Source organism: Colias eurytheme, chromosome 15, assembly GCF_061535395.1.
Source record: "Colias eurytheme isolate Ceu_HAF_F1 chromosome 15, ilColEury1 Martin Lab GWU primary, whole genome shotgun sequence".
Lineage (NCBI taxonomy): Eukaryota > Metazoa > Arthropoda > Insecta > Lepidoptera > Pieridae > Colias > Colias eurytheme.
The window spans coordinates 7,144,403-7,155,527 of record NC_142994.1 but is presented as its reverse complement, the minus strand read 5'-3'; the positions used below and the strand labels follow the sequence as shown (position 1 = coordinate 7,155,527).

Sequence of the window (11,125 nt, the reverse complement as noted above, 5' to 3'; positions counted from 1 at the left end):
GGGTCCGCGTTTAGTATGGAATCAACGTGCTCGAAACTAAAAATCGTAAGCGCCATTCACATTATTATCAAAAAGTGAATGAAAATATTTAGTATTTTCTAAATCTAAAACAGTCACGAAATCGAGAAGGTATGTATTTGTGACCTATGTATTTGTGATTTTATACGAATAATTATCGTAAAATACGGTTGTAATGAGCATTTATATGATACATATTTTAGAGGTAACTTCAGGATTTTTTTTTATCGAGCAAAATTTTTCCAATCGTGTTTTGGAAACAGTCATCCCATCACACATACATATACGTTCTGTAATACATATATTAGAAATTTCAGTGCGAAAAAACTTCAAAATTTTCAATAATTATAGCACATAGATATAGTACGACATAAAAGAGATGAAATTAATTATTTTGGAACTAATTCGTTTTTCATTACCTGGCAACCCTGAATTGGCAATGTAGCTGTCAAGTTGAATAAAAATTTGTTGTTTTTTTCGTGAAGTGGAGAATTATTGAGATAAAATTGTTATTTAGAACAAGAAATTTAAATAAAAAAGGAGACATCACGAAAAAGGTTAAACGTAGCGGTGTCCGTGATGTGGTGTATAAAGTTTTTATTAGGTGTTTGTCCGAATTTCAAGCTGGAAATTTATTGACTGATTTGGAAAACGTTTACAAACGTACAGCAGAATATACCGGTGAGATTCCATTTATTTTTGCTCAGTACTACGTAAAATAGAATATTCCATTAGTGACGAGTGTTTAATGTATGTATGTATGGCGATTATTACGTTTTCGCAATTTAATTTGAGGTTATTTGTATGTAAACAAAAACTAGTTTTTATAGTGCGACCAGCACAATTTGAGTCAAGAAGTTATATCCAATCCAACCAGCCTCAAATAAAGTACCTAGTTTAGATTTTACTACATAGTATAGTGATAACTGTTTTCATACAGCTATCTATCTATTAATCAATCAAACCATAAGAAAAAAAACATATTTACTGTATCATATTTACAGATACTGAAGATGCCCCGTACCCTCTTGCCAGTACTTCGAAACAGAGTGATGATCAGTCCTCTGAAGGAGTAGAATATTTAGATTTTGATAAATTATATTAATGTACAAAATTTATCTACAAAAAAAATAAAAATATGTGGTTTTCAAATCGCCTTGTTTTTTTCTACCCGACGGACCCAGAAAGAGGGTAATGTGTTTGAGCTGCATGTATGCTTGTTTGTTTGTATGTTTGATTCTATGTGCGCCTCTGCAGTCTAAACACTTGACCGTTTTTTATAAAATAACTAATTCCAAATACATTTAAGTAAAATTTGACCTAGGTAGGTCAATTAAAATACTAATGTATTTTTGTCTTAAATTACACTATTGCTACAATGAAACAATTATAACGGTTTAAATCGCGGTATTTATTTTAGATTATATTATATAGATTTTTGGATTTTTATTCTATAGTATCAAGATCGCTTGCGTCGCAGTATCAGTGTTGCTATATGAGCGACGGTGGCGCCCTCATTTATTTTCATCTCTTTTGTGTCGCACTGTATAGGTAAACCAGAATCTGATGGCAATTAGGGAAATCAAAATTTTGAGTGTACAACCCTAGGGAAAATGGACTGAACGATCTTGATACTGCTTATTTTTTATTTTGTCCTCAATATCATTACTCACATTACATAAGCAATACACAATACATCCACTTAATATTATGTAGGTACATACTTACATGTATAATATACAATTATACAAATTACTTTTATACAGGTAATACATATTATTATTTACACATACCTATATTTGTATATTCATTACCAGTATGCCATGTGAAAATATCGATATAATGATAATGTAGATCAAAACTGCTTATAATTTTTTATAAAATAAAATAAAAATAAAATAAAATTATGTTTATTTTCGTAAGTATTAACAGACACACATTATAAAATTGACTTGGACAGCTTGGACTTGACGAATAGCCGTATTGGAAACTCCTGTAATAAGTTTTCATAAAATTATATTCTAATCAACAAACAATATTATAGTTACCTAACTACATATAATATTTTTTAATTTATAGTATCAAAACGGGTAAGTCCAATTTACCAATAAAATCTTCAAAATTGAAAATTGTGATGTGTTTGACCCTTCTTAATCGAATGTTTTTCTATACACATTATAAACAACACCTCTTGCTTGTGATCGCAGCGGCTTTTTCGACATTTTCGAAGATTTTTTAGACAAAATCCTAAAAATTATTCATCAACTGCAAAAAAGACAAATAATTTGACATCCAATTTGATAGTTGTCAAATAAGTTGCCACATAAAAATCTTTTATTTCTTAAATATAAATATGCCATCAGATTCTGGTAGACCTATAACAGTCCATTTTGCCGTTTTCACCTAAAGGGCCCTTAAAAAATAATACATAGAATATACCGTGATCCTACTGCAACAAAATGTTCATGAATTTTAGCTTTGGCAACACTAATGTTTAAGTCAAATTCCATACGTCATCTTGACGTCACGGTCATGCCCTTAGTTGCCCCTTGGTCATACTCATTCAGCATTCTCAATTCTCATTGTATTTTGTTATATTTTGAAATAAAATATAACATTGCAAGTTTCCGCGCTATCGCCTTATAATAGTCTTCTAAATATAATCTATTTACATTTTTCAAAGGTAATATATTATTTTAAATTATAGGTACATACTATTGTTCTTATTAAAACATAAACACATTTTCTTGTTAAAATTTGAATGTTGAATTGAAAAGGTTATCACTTATCAGTCGTTTTGCCTGCTTATTGGTTGGATGACGACTGCATTTCGTTCAATGTTCACATAATTGAAGTTTTCACTACTGTGAATACTGTCAGGGTCACCTTCAAGCAGCAACTGATCGAATATTTTATCTTTGCCTTTCGCGCTCTAATTATTTTTCCAACCTAAAAATTACTATTCTAGCTTCACAATCATCAGTATGAGTGGCGAACCTCAAGCAAAGCGAACGAAAATGAGTGCCTTGGAACAATTAAAACAACATTCGACGGTGGTGGCGGACACCGGGGATTTTGAAGGTTAGAATTTAATCCCGGCTATTTTTTTATAAATATTTACATTGACTATGTAAAAGCTTGTTTTGAGTCTGGGTATACTTAAGACTCTACTTAATTTGCCAAATCATGTGGTTAGTAACTTGTCATTAATAAACTTTGACCTTTGGATAGAGGTGTTATAGAAGATTCTTAGTGTTTTTCAGGAATATAATATACAGTTTTATATCTAATCTATTAAAACATAATGAACATAAACAATTACACTTATTTACTTATTTTTAAGGTTTTATTCAACTTATTTTCACAATAATTATAATTCTAATAAAACTATAATTTTTTAAATTTATTTTAGCCATGAAAGCATATAAACCGACAGATGCTACAACAAATCCAAGCTTAATTTTGTCTGCCGCTGGAATGGAACAATACCAGCATCTGTTAGATAAAGCAATTAAATATGGCAAGGATTGTGGAGGGTGAGTAATGAGTAAAGCGAGAGTCAATAATATGTTATTTTACATTGTAATCTATGTTTTTAAATGATCTTGGAAAATTACATGACAAATATAAAGAAATATCAATTGTTTGGGAGCAACTTAGTAAACAGTAGTTACAACTAAACCCGTTATCAAAAAAATATATTTTGTACTAGCTGCACTTCTAGAATATTAGTTCCATTGAATGATATACAGAACAATATACTTCTTTATTCATTTAATGTTTTGCTATTTAAATAAACATATGATAATAATGACTGAAAATTTTTAAATTACTCAATATTCTTTTGAATAGTCAATAGATGAAGGTTTGTTGAAGGTTAATTTATTACATTTAATGTTAGTGTAAGTAGATTCAATTATGGGATGGATTTATTATATTTCCTTAACAATTATAACCATTAAGGAAACATCCATGATACAGAAATCTAATGATTCATACCATGGAAAATATTCACACTACTATTATAAGCCTGGAAGAAATCGCTTTTAAGCGATAAGGTCACCTTTTGTACTTCGCATCCAAACAGATATATATTATACTGTACATTATAATATTAAATGGTGTGGTACAATAAATGATTAAATAAATAAATAAATTATAATTATTCCTGTAGCATGTAGGTACTTTGAGTTCATTAAAATCTTTGTTTGAAGATAAAATATTCACAAAGCATATTGTTAACCTTGAACAGATTTGTCTAGCTATTATTAACTTGTTTTATTTAAATTACTAAATATGTATATTATATATGAACAACCTAGACCTTAGAGCGTATACGCACTATGCGGGTAGCCGTCTGGCTGACCGCAACCACAATTATGTACGTAATATTCATTTCTATGCGCACTGTGCGGTCTGCGGTAGCCGCATCACAGTGCGCATAGAAATGAATATTACGTACATAATTGTGATTGCGGTCAGCCGGATGGCTACCCGCAATGCGGCTACCCGCATAGTGTGTATACGCTCCAACTCAATGCATTTTACTAATAGTTTTAGAAAGTTGAGATTGTTACACATTAGAACTGTTAGATTTAATTCTATCATTATAAGATTACTGGAATTTTTTATGCTAAAAAATGCTGCTTTTTTATGCTAACCTTTAAATATTTTAAAAATCTTGCAAAAAATAGTTGAATAGAGTGGTCACTTTCTAACATTTTAGAATGTGTAAATCTCATCTACTGTTTATTTCAGATCTATTGAAGAACAATTGGTAGAGACATTGGATATGCTCAGTGTGCTATTTGGATGTGAAATACTGAAGATTATTCCTGGAAGGGTTTCTGTTGAAGTTGACGCTAGGTAAATATATATATAAATTGTCGAATTCATAACTTTTCCATTATATTATTATGACTTATTTTTTATACTAAAAAATATTTTTTGGGAAATAAAAATCAAAGTTTTGTATAGTTATCAGTATTTAATAGAACATAATAATTATTATCTTTATCAGTAAAATCCTTAGATCAGAATGTTAGCTTTGCTTTATTATCATAAAATCTATCTTATCTATCAAAACATAATAAAAAGAAAACAGTTGTTCTAATACTTAGTTATTTTATGCTCTCAAAATGATTTTCAGAGGGTACTTAAAAATTTCCGTATTTCAACTGCTTCTAAATATTATATTTTCTGTTTATGATTTCAGATTATCTTTTGATAAGGATGCTAGTATGGCTAAAGCTATTAAATTGATTGCAATGTTTGCGGAGCATGGCATTAAGAAGGAAAGAATTCTTATCAAGTTAGCATCTACTTGGGAGGGAATTCAAGCTGCAAAGTATGTATTATACTTGTATTTGTTATCCTAAGTATACTTTTAATTTTATCTGTGTATACTTAGTAATGTTTGTTTTATATATATATTTGAGAGATTATAAAAAAAAAATGTCTGTTAAATCTTTCTAGGGAGTTGGAAAAGAAACACGGAATTCACTGCAATCTGACACTGCTGTTCTCTATCTACCAAGCCATTGCTTGTGCTGAAGCTAATGTTACACTTATTTCTCCATTTGTGGGAAGAATTCTGGATTGGTAAGTTTTATGAATATAAAGATAATTATGATTGATATTTTAAGGCGATTGGCATGCGTTTCGGTGCATGTTGCGTGTCGACGCAGCTAAGCGTGCAGGCCTGCGTCATAGTGTGTAGTCACGCGTGTAGTTGCGTTTTAGGATCGTTTTAGGATCAGGGCGGCTCTGATTTCTTTCATTCGTATCATTCAATGTTATTCGCTACTCCTTCTAAATCACGCACGGCACTGCGGGACACGCGCGAGATTGCATGTTTCTTTGCAGCGTCTTTCCAAACTATGTAAGGCCAGTACGCAACGGTGTGAAACTAATCACGTATAGTTTGGAAATAACTTTTTTACAAAGTTCTTCCAATCTATACAACAGCAGTACGCAAATACTCGCGTATACTTTGTAGTCAAGTAAGTAAGAATAGCGCTCCAAAATATACAGTGCCAGTACGCATGCGGACTAATCGTGTATGTTTATCTTATTGTATTGATGTTTTGAAATCTATTATTAAAATGCATGTGTATTGTGTATGTAATGTTGCGTACTGATCGTATATTTTTGGTATCGAGGATGGTTGTGTCTTCGTTCTCGACTATAGGCGATTATCACACTGCCACGCACCACGCTGCATGTTGCGTGACTGCGTGTTTAACGTTACTTGTAAGTATCTCCGTTTGTATAGAAAACACGCACAGTCCAACACACTGAAAATGCAACCACGCGCGTACATGCGGATCACGCGCATACACGCGGAGAAACATGCATCCCCGCGCGTAGGTGCGGGGCGAGACACAAGGTATGGCACACCGAACCCGCAGTGCCGCGCGTTGTGATGCTCAGTATTATACGACCACCACAGAGAACGGCGAATAAATGAGAGCCGCCGTGCGTGAATCTACAAACGCACCTACGCGCGTGAGTACGCAAAAAACCCGCACGATGATGCAGATCTGCACTCCCGCAGGAACGCGCGTAGGTGCTTCGACATGCAACATGCAGCGTGATGCAGGGCAGTGTGAGGATCGCCATAGGTACTGCACGACTTACAATTGACAATAGTGCTAAAATGTAAGAATGTAATAAGTCCAGAAGAAGACGGTTGCGAGGCGACGGAGCCCCGCGAAGCGGGGCTCCTATTTTTGTGTAGTTAAAAAAAACACAAACCTAACCTAACCCATAGGTTATATATATATATATATATATATATATATATATATATATATATATATATATATATATATATTATCTGTTACCTATTTATTTTTCTAAGCTTACCTAATAATATTTTTATTCCATATTTTACTGAATCAATCAAGAAGAATAAAAGTAGATAGATATAGCTGTACAAGTCTTTGATTGCCTATATATTGCACGCCTCATAAGCGAAGCGTTGAGGTGGGTACTACTGTCACTTCGCGCAAAACATCTGATTTTTCAAACTTAAAATGTCTTTATGTATCATACATTGCACTTGTAAGATAATACATACACACACATATTAAGAAAAAACACTATTTTTAACATTCATGATATTTTTGATGTCATTTTTGTTATTTAAACTAGTTAAAAAACAGTTTAAAAAAGTTCTGTCTTGGACGTCCGTGTGTCTGTATGTGCGGAGGATTTTCTTGTTAACACGATAGCGACCGAAATACTTTACTGATCGAGTCTTTTTTTTTCTCTTACGCTTGAGTATGCTCAGGAATAGAACCCTTTCATTTTTCAGGGTCTGATTCGATGTGGTTTAATTGTTATTAAATTAACAAAAATAATAATCAATAAATAATTATTAAAAAAAAAATAATGAGGCGTGCACTTTTGGATTTTACAAATTATTTATTATTTCGCTCAAGCGTAAGTGGTGTAGTAGGTATATTTAGTTATATTTTGCGTACCTACTGATCTTGTATAGTTTGGAACGAAGAAGCAAGCATCCGCGTTACAAAGTATACACGATCAGTACGCAAAATTCGTGTATATACACAGAACAGTAAAAACATATAGAAGTGCTGTAATGTCTAATTAGTATGAAAACCAGTGTCGCCAAACCCACACATTTAAACCGATAGTTATACAGTACACTACAAGTAAACTATGCCTTTGATTGGACAGCTTAATTTGAGTAAAAACTGACTTAGGTTATAAATTCAGCATTTCAATATGTACCCTAACGCACCATGTTACGGTTTATTTTAGTATAACATCCCTAGGTATATTAGCTGTTTTGTTTCTCATTGCACAGAAATTCCAAATTCGAAAACATTCAGCTACTCCACAACAGAGGGCGTTAGTTTTCGATAGATATAAATTTGAAACGCAACACATAGAGATAAGGTTGAAATTTGTGTCACTCAACATTAATGACATTAACTTGATATTTATCTGATGCTATGCTCTGAGGGATGTCAGCCTTGTTATCGATAATTCACAAATAAATATTTTTTGTGTATTTTTTTTTCTTTCTTTTATATGAGTATAGTATAATGCGTCACATTTTGGAGTATGTTTATTACTACTAAGTACGTCTTTTTATATTATTATTATTAAATAAAAAACGGAATAGAATAGTATAAATCTATATTTACAAAATACAAACAGAAAATATGCATTATTTTAAATCTTGGAACTGCTGTAGGTTTGATGTATCGGTGGCCTTTGTTAGACCGCTTAGTACTGTTCGGCATCCAGTTAACTCGTCACGTTGCATTTATCCATTTCTCTTTTAAATTAGCCTCTTTGGGAAATCTATAAATAAATTAGACAAATGAAAGCTAAGGAAAAATAAAATAAAATTTAATATTTATAATGTTTGTCTTTTCTAAAGTATCGATACTGTCGATATGCACCACAAGCATCACTAAAGCGACATTCGTTTGTTTATTGCAATAATATTCCAGAAAGTCTTGTTTGCTGTTCAATCTATAATAGTACTAATTTCTTATGGATTAAGGTTCATTTTGACTAGATATTTGTATACAATTTTGACAAATTACGACAAGCGAAGTTATAACATAAAATATAATTAAAATAAATTAAAATAAGACTTACCGACGGTATGAAATGCCTTCATTGCTGATATTATTTCGTCTGCTATCATTTTTGCACTCTTTATACCGAACAACACGTCCTAATTAATGAATAAATATGGAAAAAAGGTTTGACAGCTGACAACCGACTCGAATATTTTTCTGCGCACAACTGAGAGCAAGTTAGGTGATCTAAACTTATCATTGACACGTGGGCCACGCCCACATCACACTTCTATCTACTTTACTGTTCTGTGTGTATATACATATTGTAATAACAAACTTAAAAACAGCATTACAAAGTATACACGAGCAGTTTCTTATGGTTGTGTTCTGGCTATGTATAGTTTGGAAATACGCTTCTTTGCACGTAGACGCGTCATTTACGTGCGCGTAGATGCGTTTTCTGTGTGCGTGCTTTCTATATAAATGGAAATACTTAGGCAGCCGCCTCTAAGCGTCTAAGTTAGGCTAAGGCAATACGGGCTAATTTGCCTCGTAAATATTAATTTGCCATTTAAATAATAATAATGATCTTCTGACTATTATCACTGACAGCTTACTCTGAAAATCATGGCTTTCGACTTTTTAATCAGTTAGTTTATGCGTCTCGAGCAGACTTGCGATTTAGTGGTCTATCGTTAGTGGGGAATATTGTAATTCGGCTATAGCATAAGAGAAATGGAACCCATACAATTAAAATTTGTGATTTTGAAAATAATTCTCTCCAAAGAAAATTTAGTTAGTATGTAGTAAGGATCAAGTTTATATATAACGAAATTCAAGAAAATTATGCTATGTGAACACAACAAACATGAATAATATAAATTCCATATTTTCTAGGTATGTGGAACACACTAAGAAGACGTATGAGGCGACAGAAGATCCCGGTGTACTTTCAGTCACTCGCGTGTTCAATTATTACAAGAAGTTTGGATACAAGACTCAAGTGATGGGCGCGTCTTTCCGTAACACGGGTGAAATACGCGAGTTGGCCGGTTGTGACCTTTTGACGATCAGCCCTAAACTCTTGCAGGAATTGGCTAACAGCGAACAGCCCATCAAAAAGGTATTTTTTTTTCTAATATAAACGATAATGACCAGAATTTTATTTAAAAGTAAAGAGTAGAAATGCTGTGTGGCGAAATTAAAAACCTCTACCGCCTTGCTATACTAACAAATTTATTTAAAAAAATATTTGGAAATAATACATAACTAATGGTTATATGCGTAAGTGATTGAAAATAAAAGTTTAGTATTATGAGTTTTTATTATAAACTATTATTAATTTAACATTATTCTTGATTGGAACGCGCTTCTATCTCACTAATCAAAAGTGATGAAAAAATTAAATTTATTCAAGAAAAATCTATCTGTTGAACTTATATTTAAAATATATTAGAAGAATGAAGAATGAAAACAATATTATAAGTATCCAAATTGTTTAAATATTGGTACTTTAATTCAAAAATGTTTGAACCGAAATTCTAATTATTTTATTTTTGTCGTAATTTAGGTACTGGACGCAAAAGTCGCCGCACAAAGTGATTTGGAGAAGATTTCCCTGTCTGAGGCCCAATTCCGTTGGCACCTCAATGAAGATCAGATGGCTACTGATAAGCTTTCTGACGGCATCAGGAAATTTGCTGCGGACACGAGGAAACTTGAAACTCTTATCAAGGGAATGCTTGCTAGCAAGAAGTAACTGAGTGAAAGCAAAAGATGTTTATTTAAAAGTTTTTGATTTATGATACTGTTGCAAATGTGTCAATAATCCAGTGATTATTATTGTTGATATTTTTGAAGGTGCATTTTTGTAATGTTGTATTTATACACTTGTATAAATATAGGTACTCCGTTTACTATATTTTTTTAGGATAAGGTGCAAATGAGAATAAGCTTAACTAATAAGAGGGTCCAAAATTTTATTCATTCCTGTTTTTTTATTTGTATACATATTTATGAGCACAATATTTTGGTGATGTTATTAAAAAATGTACTTATAGATTGTATTTTTTTTAATTTTCCCTTCGTACGTAGAATAAATGTAGAACGTGGTAATATGTACGTATTTTATATTTAGAAATAAAAGACTATAAATAGGATTTTAAATTATATTTTCGAACAAAGTTTAGAATTGAAGCGAGTGTGGTTATGCGCGGACCAGTGTTCCATGTATTAAAAATTATACAAAAAATTGCTATGCCTACCTCTTTCTTCGCTGTTGTTATAATGAGTATTTCTCTGTACATTTAATTTTTGTATGGGCTTCTGGTGTACCCGATAAGTCTATAAAATTTTTAATGCAAAATACGTGCGTAAAATCAAACAAGAGAAAATACTAACAGTCTGTATCAATCGAATATTGTGGCGAGATAAAGTGGTAACAATAATTTTAAAAAGTAATAGATAGACTATACGCTCACAAAACGAAACAGAAAATTTGTGCTGTTCGCAAGCGACTGCACACTGCACACATAAGCAATTCT

The 11,125-nt window shown here is 32.0% G+C and overlaps 1 protein-coding gene and 2 long non-coding RNA genes across 4 annotated transcripts; 1 reads left to right on the top strand and 2 right to left on the bottom strand.

Moving 5' to 3' along the window:
* Positions 1-1,908: 1,908 nt before the first annotated feature.
* On the bottom strand, positions 1,909-2,392 carry LOC149902393 (uncharacterized). Its single transcript, XR_016457571.1, has 2 exons — positions 2,124-2,392; positions 1,909-2,011 (listed from the first exon to the last, which is right to left on the bottom strand). It is a non-coding gene; the product is annotated as an uncharacterized LOC149902393 (long non-coding RNA).
* Positions 2,393-2,570: 178 nt separating this feature from the next.
* Taldo (transaldolase) lies at positions 2,571-10,641 on the top strand. 2 transcript variants are annotated; one of them, XM_090110341.1, is made up of 8 exons: positions 2,571-2,701; positions 2,987-3,099; positions 3,431-3,554; positions 4,777-4,884; positions 5,234-5,365; positions 5,494-5,619; positions 9,480-9,705; positions 10,153-10,641. In XM_090110341.1, exons 2-8 carry the CDS (start codon positions 3,003-3,005, stop codon positions 10,339-10,341), a joined length of 1,002 nt encoding a protein of 333 aa, XP_089966467.1. In that variant the 5' UTR covers positions 2,571-2,701; positions 2,987-3,002; the 3' UTR covers positions 10,342-10,641. The 2 variants fall into 2 exon arrangements, with proteins under 2 accessions (XP_089966467.1, XP_089966468.1); XM_090110342.1 differs by lacking the exon at positions 2,571-2,701 and having other exon boundaries at positions 2,857-3,099.
* Positions 8,171-8,898, bottom strand: LOC149902392 (uncharacterized). Its single transcript, XR_016457545.1, has 2 exons — positions 8,659-8,898; positions 8,171-8,355 (listed from the first exon to the last, which is right to left on the bottom strand). It is a non-coding gene; the product is annotated as an uncharacterized LOC149902392 (long non-coding RNA).
* Positions 10,642-11,125: the final 484 nt, after the last annotated feature.